Raw genomic sequence first — 18,062 nt, forward strand, 5'->3', positions numbered from 1 at the left:
ATTGTACTGATATTTCTAGAACTTAACCTCCTGTAATTCAAAGAAAGGCATTCAAACTCTCATAAAGTTAATCTGTTTAGCATGGAAAGCAGGAATAGTAAAGTAAGTTAAATTGTTCCAAGGAAACTGTAATGAAACATAAAAGACAGTCTGGAACAATATTCTTGTATCTGTTAGGTTTAACTTAAGGTTACATGCCACTAAATGTATATGCTACTTAAAACACATTTAAGACAGCCAAGGCAATTCTCCAAGAAAAAGTCTATAGGAGGGATTTACAGACAAGGATTTTTCTAAAAATAGATTCACTGTATATTTCTATGGCAGTTCTTAGTGAATTATCACATTACTGGTATATTCTACTGGCATTACCACTTTTGCAGCTACACTTTAATATTTTATTCTACGCTAATGAGTGAAATACTGGGTTTCAGCTGAGAAATAAAATAAATATCACTCACAGTATATCACTCACAATGAAAGAATATCACTCACAGAATATCACATACAGTGTGAGTAATATCACTGAAAGTGTGAGTATATCACTCACAGTATATCGCTCACAGTGTGTGTATATCACTCACAGTATATCACTCACAGTGTATATATGATGTAGCTATGCCTAACTTCTAGTTTGATTCTGTTGTACAATTATGTAAAAAGCAATTACTGCATTTTGTTCTCTATGGCATATTTTTCTATTCAATTACAATTAATTCACTCAAATAGTTAAAAGTTATGCTGCAAAGATGACTACAAAATTGTATCATTTATTTTAAGCAGCACTGGAATAGCCATTGAAAATCAGATCTGATGTTCTCTTCTGCCTGTTCAGCGGCAGATTTGAAAAGCTATGTATATTAGAGAAATATTTGCACAAATTTTGTAAAAATGAATATTCGAATATATTTGAACATGGAAAACAATTATTCAAACATCAAATTCCTTATTCCTTTCTGGCTCTGTTATATAACAGATATCATCACCTTTAAGTGCAGTAACAGGTTAACTCCTTTTATTATTTAATAGAGTTACTGCACTGAACGTGATATGTATTTTTATAGTTGCTGAATATGATATAATATGTAATGAAAAAAATAGTATTGCCCTAGTCTATATGTGCATTGTAATATGCACCAATACTTCGTTAACTAGCATAACATTTTGAAATATTCTGCTATATTTTGTATACAGCCCAATAAAAGTCTTATTCCAGCATCTCAATATATTGTAACATTGTTGCTTTGCCTTCACAATACCCACCACAATAAAATAAACAAATAAATGTTCATCCAGACTTTATGTGTTATTAATCAAACTATAAAATCATGTTATAATGTGTCTGCATCAATGAATCAGAACTACTAGAGAAGAATGAGGAATGATGTAACAATACAATCTGTCAAAATCTGTGGCAGAAATCTCCAAAATCCCAACATTTCACTTAGATAAATGATTCTCTTCCAGTTATCATATTGATCAAAGGGTATATAGATCAACTTGAACAGTACAAGACAAATTCTAACAATCATGATTCCTTATTGACCAAAAATGGGTAAACTTGAAGTTTATCTTCTGATTACAATGACTAAATAAATAAGAAAAAGATTTTCTTACCACGGAAAATATTTCATGTGTTTATGTGTTTTGTTATGTTTCTGTTGTAAATCGTGTGTGCAAGCAGTTTTTTGGCATCGATAAATAAAATAAATCTAATTATTTGTTATACTACTGATAATTATATTGTTGTATTTGAATAATGGACTGATACATGTACAATATAATATACAAAAATTAAGTTTAAACATTGCCACCAACACTGGTGGAATTGGGGAAAAAAGCATTGTAAAAAGTCTTAATTGGGAATTTTAGACGAACAAAATAATAGGATAAAACTCTGTCAATGGCATTAGTATTTTCTTGTATGGGTAATTCTACAGGATTCACTTTGGTTCAAAGAATTTTATCAGCAACAACAACAATGAAGATTGACAATTAGGAATCTTTTGCTTTTAAGTTGGGGTAAAAAACATACTTTTTGGCATTGGTTATACCTCTGTTTACGATTAGTTTCTATTATGTATGGAAGAAAGCACTCGCTGATTGGCTTGGAAAAAAACAGCACAATTTGCCAAGTTATGGACAAAACACAGCAAGTCCATTAAACAAAATTCACCAGTACAAGGTTAAAGACATAACTATGTCAGCTTAAAGGAATAACACAGATGGACTTAACACTCATGTAATATTCATAACAAGGGAATTATCATTGCACAATGAAAATAATATCCTTAGAATGCTACATGACTAGAATGCCCATGAGAGGACAAAAGGTTGTTTTCAGTTACCATTTCATTTACTGTAAAATTCCTAATAAACTCCCCTCCCTTAATAAAGCCCCCCCCCCCCTCACCATAGGCTTTTTGATATGGAAAAAAAATCTACTCATCAGAGCTGAACTCATGAATAAATCCATTATTTAATTGAAATCCTTCAGTGTCCATTTTATTTTTTTAGTAAAAATGTATTATGAACTTTAAACCTTAACACTTTTTAATGTTAAAAACAACACTTGCAAACACTAAATGTATTTACAATGATTTTTGGATTTAGGAAAATAGCCTGCCTTTGTTGGAAAATGTTTAGCCCATGGGGTGTTTAATAGGAAATTTACAGTATATTGATAATACTGTCATTGTTAGGACAGAGCCATGTTCCCATGGTGTCTTATATTAGATTCCAGTAGTTTTATATAGTGTTGAATTTCTATCATGGAACTCGCAGCCATGTATTCAATTTGAAATTTTTCATTTTTTTATTTTAAATGGTATACCACAATGTTATTACTTTAAATGGTGCAACTTATGTTATTTGAAAGTTAGCACTATCTTATCTTACATGGTTCTACTATGTTGTTTCATATGGTAATATTAACATGTTATTTGAAAGTTAGCACTATGTTATTTTACATGGTTCTACTATGTTGTTTCATATGGTAATATTAACATGTTATTTCAAATGTTACCATTATGTTATTTTACATGGTACTACTATGTTGTTTCATATGGTAATATTAACATGTTATTTGAAAGTTACCACTATGTTATTTTACATGGTTCTACTATGTTGTTTCATATGGTAATATTAACATGTTATTTGAAAGTTAGCACTATGTTATTTTACATGGTTCTACTATGTTGTTTCATATGGTAATATTAACATGTTATTTCAAATGTTACCATTATGTTATTTTACATGGTTCTACTATGTTGTTTCATATGGTAATATTAACATGTTATTTGAAAGTTACCACTATGTTATTTTACATGGTACTACTATGTTGTTTCATATGGTAATATTAACATGTTATTTGAAAGTTACCACTATGTTATTTTACATGGTACTACTATGTTGTTTCATATGGTAATATTAACATGTTATTTGAAAGTTACCACTATGTTATTTTACATGGTTCTACTATGTTGTTTCATATGGTAATATTAACATGTTATTTCAAATGTTACCATTATGTTATTTTACATGGTACTACTATGTTGTTTCATATGGTAATATTAACATGTTATTTGAAAGTTACCACTATGTTATTTTACATGGTACTACTATGTTGTTTCATATGGTAATATTAACATGTTATTTGAAAGTTACCACTATGTTATTTTACATGGTTCTACTATGTTGTTTCATATGGTAATATTAACATGTTATTTCAAATGTTACCATTATGTTATTTTACATGGCACTGCTATGTTGTTTCATATGGTAATATTAACATGTTATTTGAAAGTTACCACTATGTTATTTTACATGGTACTACTATGTTGTTTCATATGGTAATATTAACATGTTATTTGAAATGTTACCACTATGTTATTTTACATGGTACTACTATGTTGTTTCATATGGTAATATTAACATGTTATTTCAAATGTTACCACTATGTTATTTTACATGGTACTACTATGTTGTTTCATATGGTAATTAACATGTTATTTCAAATGTTACCACTATGTTATTTTACATGTAACCACAATAAGGTTTCATATGGTATTATTATGTCATTTCAAATGATACCTCTACCAAAGTCATTACAGCTCCTTCCACTTTAACAGTTATACAAAACACACAAATCTCAAAAATTTCCTGTATGTAATAAGCTAGAAAAGGATAAAGATTTTTGTTCTTTTATTTGTGTACTAGTTAAATAGCATGTAGTGTTAGTAACAATCATCGGGACTGTAAGCTTTCCTTAAAGAGATCATGCATGCCAGCATACGGTACCAGCATATATTTGTAATTCCTCAAGTAAATGCCAACTTCTCACCTAAACACAAAGGTGGGCAGTAAATTTCAAGATATGAAGTGTTACCCATTTAATCATCATCAAAAAGGAAAATAATGTTCCATGCCTGGGACTAAAAGTCTTAAATCTTTACACTTCACCTACAATGACTTTTTGTTATTGTTAGGTTTTACATTTAACACTAACACATTATAGGTCATACTTATGGGGACCTTCCAGCTTAACTGGTGGAGGAACAACTCAGGGGTCCATTATTTCAGGCACAAACAGGCACCTAAGTAGAACCACAACGTTCTGTAAGCTAGCTGGATGGCTTCCTCACATAAAACAATCTAAAGAGGACAAGTATTTTTAAGTCAATGATCTTACAACTCTGTAAATGACGCCCACTACAAAGCTATTATTTAAGGTTGGTTGACTTCTGAATTTCTGATTAGAGCTAATTAAGTTGTTAATTCATCAATATACTATTGAGAAATTTAAAAATATCAAAATTGTTTGCTCGTCCTTCAGTAACTGCCCTCTACCTCTCTCTGAATGTTACAGATACTGATAGTTCCTGTTTCTTACAAATAATTTACCTCCCCTGTCAAAAGTCAGGCAGCCATTTTGAGGGTCAATATTCTGTATCATATAATTGACAAAATAAGGAAAAAAAATCAATATAAACAGCTGATTTAGATGAATTGTCAAATTCTTTTATACATAATAATAAAAGAAAGTATAATAATAGCACTTATATGTTAATTATTTGTATCAGTTTTCATGAAAAAGATGAAATTATGTGAGATTTTTAACTTATCTTAGGCTTATAACATACCGGGTCACTGGGAATAACCCTCAAAATGGCAGCCAGGGGAGGTAATAATTGCTTTACGAAAAGCGTATCTACTGAGATCCACAAATTTGTTTTGTTATCTTTTTGAGAATAATCAAGATAACTTAATCTAAATAACCTAACTTTAGCAGTTCTTAACTTAGCATGGTTCTTGTTATATGTTATTGTCATACTGAAGTTTTAAATCCTAATTAAGTAACTCATTTCAGATTTTCCTGATATAAAGGTTATATAGACTGTCTTAATCAGCCTGCAAGACATATTTTGTTAAAGATGAATTGGGTTAACAAACAGTTCAGACATGGACAGTTTAATTATAGACAAGGCCAGATTTGTGTAGACACTGTCTTACACTGGGATATATTAGATTGATAAAAGTCCTTCAGGCAAATTGTTCAAGAGTCAATTTCAGCTAATACTGATGGCTTAAATTTTCCGTTAGTTACAAATTATACCTATAAAGACATAGAGGATATTTTGTTTGTTTTGCATCTAAGATCGAAATATATTTCACAGAGTGAACACCTGATGCAATATTTTTACAAGTGGCATATAGGCCAAGAGTGAAAAAAACATGTATAAGAGCTGGTGTTCATGTGTAAAAATATATTAATTTGATCTGACATAAAAAAGAAACAAATTTTCTAATTATTTTATGCTTTTTAGGGGTTTTTTTTAAATCATTTTAACTGATTTTTGCTGCCAAATGACATGAGCTCTCATTCATGATGTCATAAAATCCTGACATCCGATTGTTTTTGTTCAAAAATAATTCTGTAAAATTTCACCAATTTTTAAACATCTCCTTACAATGATATTTGCAGATATTCATGTGCTTTTCATTATCAAGCACCTTTTACTCACATTAGTGGAGTATATTTCTGATAATATTTCCATTTCTTTAAGAAATATTCTTTTCCTCATCATTTAGATATTGTTTGACTACAGTGAAAATTATATTTTATAATTTCACTGTATAAAGAAAGACATAGGTCATGCTCCTGATGAAGGTCTTACTAGACCAGTGAATCATTCAATCTTACTATAAGTAATTCATAAACCACCCTGGTGTTTATTGTGTTGTTCTCCTCCACCCAAATCTTTTACTTTGTTTCATAAAATATACAAGATAGTATCATTACAAGAACAAAATTGGCCTAAAAAAAACTTCATCGATAGAACTGACCATTCATTTTCAAAGAATGAAAGAAAATGAGAATCGGCCCATTTCAGATAAAATTTCCAAATTCTGTTCACTGCCAAAGAAAGTGATACAATATATATCAATAAAACATAATTTCCTTTTCTTGGTGTCTGGGGTTGAAAGTTTTCTCTTCAACTCATTTATAATAAAGATCTATATCATATTGTGAAATCTGAGATAATTCATCAAAGTAATTTAAGGCAAGAATAGACTTGAAATAGTCTTGAAAAGGTCAAGTGAAAATTGATTTTTTGGGAAAACAGCAATTTCGAGATATTTATGTAGCAAAAGGGTATATTTTCAGCTTATGCCCTGTGAGAATACTATCTATGTATAAGCTTATAGGGGGAAAAAAACATAAAACATAAAGGCCTGCAGTCACGCAATATTCAAAATATGGGAATTATTATTGCATAATGAATGCTATATTAAGCAAGCTTAATGAACATTATGCCCAAGAGAGGCAAAAAAAATAGTTGTACTTAGTTAACATGTCATTCAGAATAAAAACACAGTCTTTATTACTATTATAATCTATATATATAAGTGAGGCAGCATTTTTCTTCATCAATACAAAATATGAAACAGAATCAATGATTCTGATTTAAGTCATATATAAAGGTTAACATATTTTGTAACAAATAATTCTGACAAGAACAGTAATATGAGTAGAAAGGAACAGAAAAACTAACAAAATTAATTAACTCATTGAAAGCCAGGGTGGATCATGAATTTAACCCTTAAGTTGCTGACTTTATGGACATGACTGTACAGCTTCCAATTTTCTATACTGATCAAATACAAAAGTAAAAGTTTACAAAGATTTAGCTAACAGTATTTTCACAATTTCAACTTAATTAACAAATTAAAAAGACTTATAAAAGTAATTAACCCACTGAATACTAATGAAGATCCCATAACTTGCTGAATTTATCATATGGACTGGTAAAGCTTCCAATTTTAAAAACTGTCCTTTTACAAAAGTGAAAGTTTATAAATATTTAGCTATTTTTGGTAATTTTCATAGATTTTAAGGGCCATTTACAATCTCTTAATTACTTTCTTTGTCCACTTAACAATATCTTACTCTTTAAATTTTAATACATTTTAAAAAATTTCATAAAAATTAGCATTAATCTAAAGGCCATACTGTTTTAAGAGTTAACCTATTAAAGTCCCATTATGCCCAAGAAATGCTTTTAAATTTATTTCTCAAAAGTTTTTTATCTTTTGTGTACATTTATAGTTACAAGTATCATTGGTTCATTGGTCAATTACAAAAATGTACCTAAACCATCTTTTTTGTCTGATGCTTTTTAACTTGATTCAAACACTTTGCAGCTCAATATTTGAATTATTTGTATTTATTAAATTCCTTAATTACATGTAACTGATAAAGGCCATAAATTGAACAATTCAAGCAGGGTTGAGAGATATGCAATGACAAGTAAATCAGAAGCCTTCAATGAATTTATTTTAGTTACTAAACAAGAGGGCCATGATGGCCCTAATATCGCTCACCTGAATACAAATACTCTTAATGACAAGGAGCAAGTAATTATATTGTAAACTATAGGTGAAAGCCAATATAAAATCTAAATCTTAAACTGATATCATAAAGTTCATATATGATTATAAAATAGTGCATGTGTAAAAACAATACTGGTTGCTTTTGCTAAGGGAAAACAATAAGTTACTAAAGAGTCACTGGTTGCTATATACAAAATAAATGGTTTCCTTGGAAGTCACTGAATGCTATGAAATTTAATGGTAGAGTTACTCATTGCTAACAAAAGTAAATGTTTGCTATGAAAGTCACTGATTGCTATGGAAGTTTACAGTTTACAGTTACTGGTTTAAAAAGCCAGTCTGATATGCAAGAAATAAATTTCTTACACACCTGGATGTCAAGAAGGTTAATTATAGTAAATGCCTTCTTATATTATCATTATTATAATATTCTATTTACAATGTTCTGTAAAGTAAGTAAATACTATAGTTTAAATATTATACTGATTGTCTGTGCATATGTTTAATATGTTCTCTGCAATATTTTCATATGTGAAAGTCTTTCATTAAAGGCTTTTGTGAACATGACCAAGTTTCAACCTACAAAATTCATAATTTATACATCAGCTGTGTGAACTCACTGTACAATCTTATTAGTGATGCCCTCTTAATCTATAATACTACTGAAACTGTTTTCGGCCGGTGATGCAAAAGCCATTTAGCTGCCTCTTACAATCATGCAGGGATATACGATGGCTGCAGTTCTGATGCTTTCATTTAAACCTTTAAAGGTAACACACGGCAATTTGGTGATAAAAAGGACCTTGTATCTTTAAAATATACTACAACTACAACATTTCTATCATATAGCTTACACTGACTATACAGTAAACAGTCAGTATAGCATTTATAAATAATAGATTAGGGCACATCAGTTTGGAGTTTAAAACAAGTAAATGACTTCCGTAAAGGGCATTAGCCAGACAAGTATTGACAATAGAGACATTGAATCATTTACGACAAAAAAAAATTACATCATTTGTTTCTGGTCTCCACCCTTCAGCTTTTGCCCCACCCCCAACAACATACACACACCAAAAAAAAAGGTTAGATTGGGGGATGTTGTTATACATCTATATTTTTTATATAAATTTATTTATAGATATTGACCAGAAAAGATTTAAGACAGTATATAAGAAAGGCAAATAAGAGTTATGGGTTAGCAGTTATGAGAGTGCAGGTGGGGGGCCAGAAACTGATCAATTTTCTGCCTCATTTCTAACCAATTCTACCACAAGTAAATGGCAACTTCTCCACAAAAATCAACTGAAACACAGCTAAAGACTGAAATAATGGTCCTAACCACTGAAACTGTCACAGAAAAAATTGCTTAATTCGTAACTAGAACTCGAGTACATACATCCAAGGTTGGTAGACCTAACTTTGTACCTGATGACAATGCAAAGCATGTAAAGTTAGATAAAGCAATTTACACAGTGAATATCTCTACCAAAACAGACTGAATCATCAACCCAATAATCTGAATATTTATAATCTTAAATGATTCTCTTTAAAATATCTCTTTGAAGTGAAAAACAAAGCTAATGTTAGGTTATAAGATAATAGATTGCGACCTCCAACACTGATCTGTAGTAATTTATCTACTTCTCCAAGCTGATCAATATAACAGTAACAACAAACAGTGACTTGATTACTCGTTTGGGAAATCCTCCGAGAAAAACTGTTTAATTCTTTCAGTGCTATTGGAAGGGTATTTGAAGAAAATACAGAAGACTACAGTAGACCTACATTGTGTAATTATCACACATAGAGCCAGGCCAGCTGGCAGCATGATGTATGACGATAAGTTCTGATAACATTTCCCTGCATCTGGCTTAAACAAATTGTTTTCTCCTTCTTTCCTTTTTAAGGTTAATACATAATCATTTGTATTTATGGTAATACAAATTGGTATTTTGAAATCGCTGCATAATTTTATTGTATTATGGTTTACTGTGTTAAAAATTTATACATCTTGGCAACACTTGTACACCTTGTCTCTTATTAACACTCTGAATGAAACAAGTGATGTTGGCATGCCTATATTCCACCAATATAGAGCAATTCAAATGTATAATATTGGCCTTACCCTGCTAAATTTCTTGAATAGACATGTCCATCTTTTGAGCCTGAACAAACTCATTCATCATTTTTATTTTAAAATTTCTTAGAGTAAAGCTTTATCAGACTCTATCATGTTCCCTATTCTAAGTGTTTTAATCTTCTATATTTCTATAATGACCTGTCCAGCTGTGAAATTCAAAGTTCAAGGGGTTTCAATATCAATTAAAGTACAATAATTGAGCTGCCAATAATTGAGCCTGGTCAGACTGCTGACATAGTTGTAAACTGGTGGCAAAGGCTACTCTCTTTTGATTCAAGAAGGTAAAGGGTAAATAATGAAAACCCTTCAATAAACACTGGATAGTTCAAACACAAAGTCTATAACATAAATGAAGAAGTAATCTGTATGAAGGTCAAGGACTTACCAGAATGAATCTTGATCTTTCCAATAACACCATACACCAAACCTATACATACTGGGTTCCAGGCTGAACACAAATCATTCCCTAAAATATAAAGAAATATTTGTATTAATTGATTCATTCAAATTAGATCTAGGACAGAAAATAACCCATAACCTGCTGTTATTATCCTTATCCACCAGTATGCATGTATAGCCAGGCCAGGAGTATAATGACCAGGCTCTATACTGTTGACTGACTAAATTTTTATAGTTGATAATACACTTCGACGGTTCCAAAAATGGAAGCTTGAACAAGTTGATTTAAGAAAATTAGCAGGTTAAGAGTTTTTTTTTAAAAAATGGAGCAATATTTACATTCAAAACAAAAATATCTGAAACACCAATGGAAAGTCCTCGCTGTTGCCTTGACAATGCTAATTTAGGAAATTCTATCAGTGACCTTGACCAAATCAACCTGAAACTACACGCAATGAATGTTTCTAAAATATCAATCAATAAATGTAAGTGGGATGAAAAACTAAGTAAGTTTTGATTACTGGGGAATGATTAATAAAACTTACATACTATTAGAGGATCACTAGACAATCATTCATACCAAATTTCTATGCTCAAGAGGTTTTAATTAATTTCTGAAGATTTCAAATTTGAAATAAAGCTCCTGTGCCACTGGAATCAGCTGTACAACTTGTGTAGAAGACAACCTTAAATTACATGTATATCTGTGCAGTTTGATCAAAATCTACCAGAGTAGTTTTGACAAGAGATATTGTTGGCAGATAATGCACATCACACATTTTGTCATGAATTGTCATGTTTTAACAAGAAAGTAATACATGTAAAAATAATTATACTTTTCCCAGCATGCCTCTACAGTCATGCTAATTTTCATGAAAATTTTGAAAATGTATTAAAAAATATTGTTAAGTGAACAAAAAAAAGTAATTTACACATAGCAAACCGCACTTTCAATCTACGTATAAAATAACCAAGTAAAGATAGAAATTTACAAAAATTAATAGCCCTTAATAACTGCATTTATAGCCACATACATGTATAAAAAATATGGTGATAAATACTGCAAAATCAGAAATTCATTGCACATAACATGTAAATCATTATAATATTATGAATTGTGAATAGTTTTACTTTTCTTGAAATCTTAGTACATTTTTCTCAAAATTGATTTTCTTGAACAAATTTGGGCTCATCTAGAGACATGCAGCTTTATTATTTACATGTAGTTCTTCTTTTGACTTTTTAAATTCAAGCACATCACAAACCACTTGTGTAATAATAGACTTACTCCACTAAAGCTGTATTACATACATGTATAGTGGTTTAACTCTTCTACTTGTATGGCCAATAAAATTCATTAATAAAACATGCATATTTGGTGCCAAACATTAACATCTATCAGAATTTTCAGTGGGAGCATTGTTAATAGAAACATAGCAGTTCAATTCTACAACATGCTCATCAAGTGAGCTGAAAATTTATTTATCTGTCTTTATTTTTCTTTGCTAAAAAATAATGTTAAATAAAAGCAAAACACTCAAAAATTTTGCTTTATAATCAAGTATAAACATATTTTATCTTCTATTTTTTCTACATCAAGACCTGTAACCTTAGGTACAAGTTCAAGAATTGTAGTCAGGAAAGTTTTTTTTTATAAACACATTTTTGACAAATTCATTGTTATATCAAAACAAATTCCAATAAAATGAACAAAAACACATATACAACTGGCTGCTGACATTAATGATTCTTATTAAATTATTATTTGTAAATCTTTGAAAACAAACAACATTTTCATAATATAGTTTAAGTGATTTCTTTTAAGCCATAAAGGAATGGCAGCAGGGCCAAAGTTTTAAAAAAAATTACCTTTAGGGGAATGGAAGCAGGGCCCCAATGACAGGGGAAAATTGCGTAACAGAGGGAAAAGTTTGAAAACAGTGTCTGACAGGACTCCAGATAAAATGCGTAAATTATGCAATTAAAATCACAAGGTTTATGCATGCAATTAAAATTTCAAGCGTCAAAAAAGGCGCAAGAAATTGTGATTACCCACTGAACAACATTTCTCCTGCGTAACCAAAACATAAACTTATTGCTGATCACAAATGTGTGAATAAGCTTTGTTGAGTTACTCTCATTTTCGCTCTTTCAAAACAATATCAAAGTGAAATCAATTTTGCCGAAAAATACTAAATCACAAACAGCAGAGGATGACTTAATAAGCTTAATAACTACAAATTAACAATGAAAATGTAGGTAAACATACATTTTACAAATGTATACATTGTCACTTTGTAACAGTATGCATTAAACATAATCATGATTAAGGGGTTTTACTTATTCACAAAAATTTCAAGGAGTAAAATAACTCCTCCAAAATTCCAGATTTAAAATTTCAAAATTTCACTCATTCGCAAAAAAATCAATGAGTAAATATTCATTGCCCTAAAAAATTATCTGGAGAGGAGCCCTGCCCAATGAGTTTGATTTTAAATTTTGATATATACAACACCATTATGATTTAAAACTACAATATTTAAAAAGAATGGACCTTAAAACAAAATTTATTTTGTATCTGGCAGAGGAATTTTTTTTCTGAAATATACTTATACTTTTAGAAGATGGTAATTGGGCCGAATAGCTTAGTCCTAAAAAAAATCCCTGAATTGTATTACATTGACCTGAAGGAAACTCATTTAATACTTGAAAATGATAGCTGTACACTTGAAAATACATGATAATTAGATGTAAATGATTATATACATGACAATTAGATGTTAATTAGATATCAATTAACATGAGCTTAATATGCAGTAGTATAATATGATTAATCATTAGATATTACGGGTTTAAATAAAGTATATTGCTGGGAACGTTTATTTGTTTATATAACTTTCAGTCTGGCAAAATGGTCATGATATTTATGATAACATTTCTTGATTTCTTGTACAAAACAAGTTTGCAAAACGCATCCAAATATAGTTAAGAAATGTATAAATTACCATGGAATTTCCTAATTCTGATAATTTGAAAATGAAAGTGATTTTTTTGTTTTTGTTAAGAATGGGATTTTAAGTCACACCAAAGAAGGTGAAGGTCATTTGGTAGTCAAGGTGATATTAAAAGTCATGTTCCAGTGTGTCTAGTCTACTGAAGGCTGTTACAAAATATTGTATGGCCAAGTTCAAAATTGTCCACAATATGCAATGAAGGTGAATAAACATAAACAATTAGTTTGTAATAGGCAACTTGAAATAAAATAACACATAATCTTTCAAATGAAATTAAGAATTTATTTAAAGTAAAATATAAACATTCACATGAACTCAGAATCACCATATCTCAAATAAAAAAAACAAGAGTCTCAGCCTAGCAGGGGCCATGCTCAACTTTTTCTTATTTCAAAAGTCAAACACATCACAGGAAGAATATTATAGTAAAAAGTTCATGAAAATGCTATTTTTCTTTCAAAAAATAAAATTCAAGTTTGAAAGTTGATCATGATGGTCAAGGCCATTCAAAGGTCAAGGTCACATTTGAATCAATAAAGGCCTATTTAGCTTCAGAAAAGCTATCATTTTTATTTCTCAGAAACTTTCTATTTTTTGTATATCTAAGTGTTACAGTTTCAAACAGAATACTCATTTGTCACATAACTGAACTATCTTTTACTTTTTATGCTCTGTTGGCAAAAGGTATAAATGAAGTGGATGAGTATTTTGTATAGAACTCAATATACAAAGGACAATATGCTTTTTTCAGTTCAAACTGTGTAGGTGGTATAAGTGGGTCACTCAATATCAAAAGTGTTAGTGAATATTTTGAAAAGAAAAAATACTGACATCATGTCACATAACATAATTATGAGGTCATGCTGGTCTTTTGCAAGTTACACAAGTTAGCTATGGTGTATCAAATATCAGTGACATTTTAACAGAACCCGTTATTTGTTGTTTAGTTAAATGCCGTTGTCCAGAACTTACACTAAGATTGCCCTCATAAAACCTTCTAACATCAACATAACACTTGATTTTTTATATGCATGTATATTAATTCACTTCATCCTGTTTATTGTTAAGAATCAGTCATTATGCTGCTTATAAAGATATAATGGTAGTTCTAAGCAACTTGCTAGAACTACAGGTACATCTCCCAGCACATCTGACATAAATACTGTAAAGTTTTACATTCTGTCACTGATCTGTCAGGTCACGGTGGTGGCTTTGTTTTTGGTGCAAAGTAGCAGAAGATACATTGTATGTCCAACTCAGAAAGTGGGGGCATTTTGCAGGACTTTTAAACATTTTATCATTAGACTTTAAGAGTATCCCCACTGGGCAGGGCCTTTACCCAGAATACAAAAATCTAAAATTCAAAAACCTTGCTATTCCCTAGGGCTGTTGATGGGAAAGTCAGAGCCTTCTCTCCAACATTTTGGAAATACCAAGCTGTTTGAACTGGAGAAAGCATTGCATTAAATTAATTTGTTCTGTTATTGGAATGCCCCCCCCCCCATTACCACTGCGTTACATTGAAATTGGCTGTGCCCAACTAAAACAGACACTTAAAATTTCATTGATAGGTATAGATTTCTATATATTCTTTGTTTTTTTTATTCCCTTTAAAATTTACATGTGTAGTCTATATATTACCCACCAAGCCAAAGGCCCAAAGCCGACTTAGCGGACCCGATATTTGACTTTCCCATATCATTATATAATTGTCTAGATATACCTGAACTTTAAGTCCAACTAATTGTACGGTAGACAGACGTTTCACTATTGAGACAGTTCACACCAAGACAGTTCACACCAAGACGTTTCACTCCCTTTTTATACCAAAATTATTTTGATACTTATGATATACTAAAATAGACCTAAAATATTGAATTGAACTAAAATAGACCTTAAATTTAATAAAAATAAATTAAAAAGGGGGATTTCACTTTTTTGTCAATGACTTAAAACTCAGTACTTTAAGTTCTATCATTTCAGTTATCTTATCTTCTTTATTGTTGTTTTGAAATAAGGTGTTTTTCTATTCTTTGATCCATATGTGCAATTATCACATTATTTCACTTAAAGAAAAAATATTTTTGATTAAAATAACACTTTAATATAACTAACTATTTGATCTTTTGTAAACATGGACTCAATAGGCAATTTTAATTTAAAGCATAACAATCTTGTGACAACAATTAACTTTGAGTAACGTGTTTTTTTGTTGTTAATTTTAAACATGGGATAAAAAATTGTTAAATTATTTAATGGTAGTATACTATAGTGATTTAATTGTGATATATGTCAAAAATTTTAATGGCCATTGAAATCAGAATTGAATTATCTTTAAATTAAATTAAAGCATTGGGATTTTTTCAATATTTGTCGTGTATAATCATTTTTTTGTTACTAAAAATTCGTTATTATATAATTATAATCTAAAATGATTGAGAAGTTTCTGTGTTTAAATTGGCTGTTGTCAAAAAATATTTTAGTGGTCCAATAAACAACTGATAAGTAAACTGTTGATGCTTAAGTGCAGTGGTTATACAACTGATGACATAGTGGTGTCAAACTGTTAGTTGATTGTCTCATTGTTTATACAACTAATTAGGGGATGAGATAACTTACTGTCCACAATTACTTTAGTTTGTTTAATAGATACTGTTTAATAAATTAATGAAGAAAATAATTTTAAAAAATAATTTATTTTATACACATGTTTCGCATTTCATTGTTTAAGACTTACAAAAAATAATCATTATAAAGTCAATATATTTAATATATTGATATTTTTTATTATTTGATATTAATTACTTTACTGGTAGTGATTTCAATATTTAAACTGATACTTATGTCTTTGTTGTTCTTTCTATGCTACAAACAAATGAATTTTATTTTTTTTAATTTACTAATACTATAAATAGAATTTTCTCATGTTCTTACACTTATAATAAAAGTGATATTTCAGAAATTTGTCTTTCATTTACACCTCTTAACACACAACCAATAATTAAATGAGTAATCTTCTAATAATTCATATTAACAATACCATTGAATTCAACAAAATGAAACATTAAATTGAATTTCCTTTTTACACCAGTTGTTTGATATTAATGAAATTGAAATTTGTTAACTTTCCTGGTAAACATCTCTAAAAATTGGGAGTGAAACGTCATTCAATTGACAAAATGGGAGTGAAACATCTAAGTGCGAACCTTCTTGGGAGTGAAACGTCTCAATAGTGAAATGTCTTGGGAGTGAAACCTCTGACATTCTAATTGTACTACGCACTGAGAATATATTGTGCTATTTTGTGTATGGGCAATATCTCCCCTCTACTAGAATTGAGAATCTAAGTTCAAATTTAGCGTCAAAAACATATCATAATTTAGCTTTGGTACGTCAAAATATTCCTACTAACCTGCACTGGGCTTTGCAAATCACTTCAGCTGTTCAGTTTATCACTTATCTGCTTAACGTTTAACCTGTCCAATAAATATGACAATGCTTTGTGATAGTTTTATTTCTTGGCAATCATAAACTATAACAAGTGCAAGTCTGATATTTTGGGCTATGATAATGCGTACAGATGTAGGAACATCGGATAATTTAGGAACCACCTACCTGTCTTAGGTTCAAGAGTGCCATGTCTTCTACTGCACCAGAGACTAAATTCCCCGTCAAGAATGATGTAGTGATTGTCGGTTTGAAATACTTCCATTTTATCACTGAGTATATCCACACAAATACTAAATACACAACTTGAGACAACAAATGTGCATAGTTTTCTGCATTTGACAACTGAATTGTATCAGGGAATCATAGAGTTCTCCCCCTTTGTTATGAATTACTTTACTATCTTTCACGTAAAGAGTATTTTTAATCAAATGTTTCGTACCAAAGAAATATCGATACAATTTTTCAAAGATTTGTCACACATAAAAGATTAAAAAATTTAACACAGAAAATCGATCTACAAACGAAATAACTTTAATAATAAATAACCATTAGCCTGCTGGCAGCAGCTGCTTCGACCTATGCGACCAGTGGAGTGCATATCCGCCGGTGTAACGTAGTAAATTTAAAGTGACCCCAATAGAATAATGACCCCCAGTCATTACTTTATGTAAAATAGTGACCCCATCTATAAATTAGTGACCCTCTTATATATAAAATAATGACCCCCTATTTTATTTATAAAATATTGACCACCACCCAACATAATCTGTAAAGTCAACATCATCTTACAATTGCGTATTAGTATTGTTGCTGTTGTTGTGCCTGTTGCTGCTTCTGGTATTGTTGCTGCTACTGCCGCGATAACAGCTGACAAAACAAAGGCAAAATTCAGAGGTCCGGCTTAGAATAAGCAAACATCTAATAAAATGAAATTTAAAGTATAAAATGCTTAATACAAATTCTCCTATCTGAAAGAGTGTTCATTTTTTAACAGTTCGGTATGAATGAGTCCAAATCTTCTTTTTCTTCTTTTTTTCTTCATATTTTGCCTTCATTTAGGCAATTCAGCAATATATAGGTCATCAGCCTTATATACGTTAATAGCTTTTTTGACTGAAAGAAATCAGTTCTTTATCACTTAATTTTAGAACTAAATGTAACAC

General features: G+C 30.2%; 1 protein-coding gene across 1 annotated transcript in view; it reads right to left on the minus strand.

Moving 5' to 3' along the window:
- LOC132744664 (phosphatidylinositide phosphatase SAC2-like) overlaps positions 1-17,267 on the minus strand; it is a 92,924-nt gene extending 75,657 nt beyond the window's left edge. Inside the window, exons 1-2 of the mRNA XM_060733425.1 lie at positions 17,065-17,267; positions 10,422-10,502 (exon numbers count right to left, since the gene is read on the minus strand). Coding sequence (XP_060589408.1) covers positions 10,422-10,502; positions 17,065-17,161 — 178 coding nt within the window. The 5' untranslated portion in view covers positions 17,162-17,267. The remainder of the gene's footprint in view (positions 1-10,421; positions 10,503-17,064) is intronic.
- Positions 17,268-18,062: the final 795 nt, after the last annotated feature.

The sequence above is a fragment of the Ruditapes philippinarum genome, unplaced genomic scaffold, assembly GCF_026571515.1.
Source record: "Ruditapes philippinarum isolate M1 unplaced genomic scaffold, ASM2657151v2 ctg551_1_1_1_1, whole genome shotgun sequence".
Lineage (NCBI taxonomy): Eukaryota > Metazoa > Mollusca > Bivalvia > Venerida > Veneridae > Ruditapes > Ruditapes philippinarum.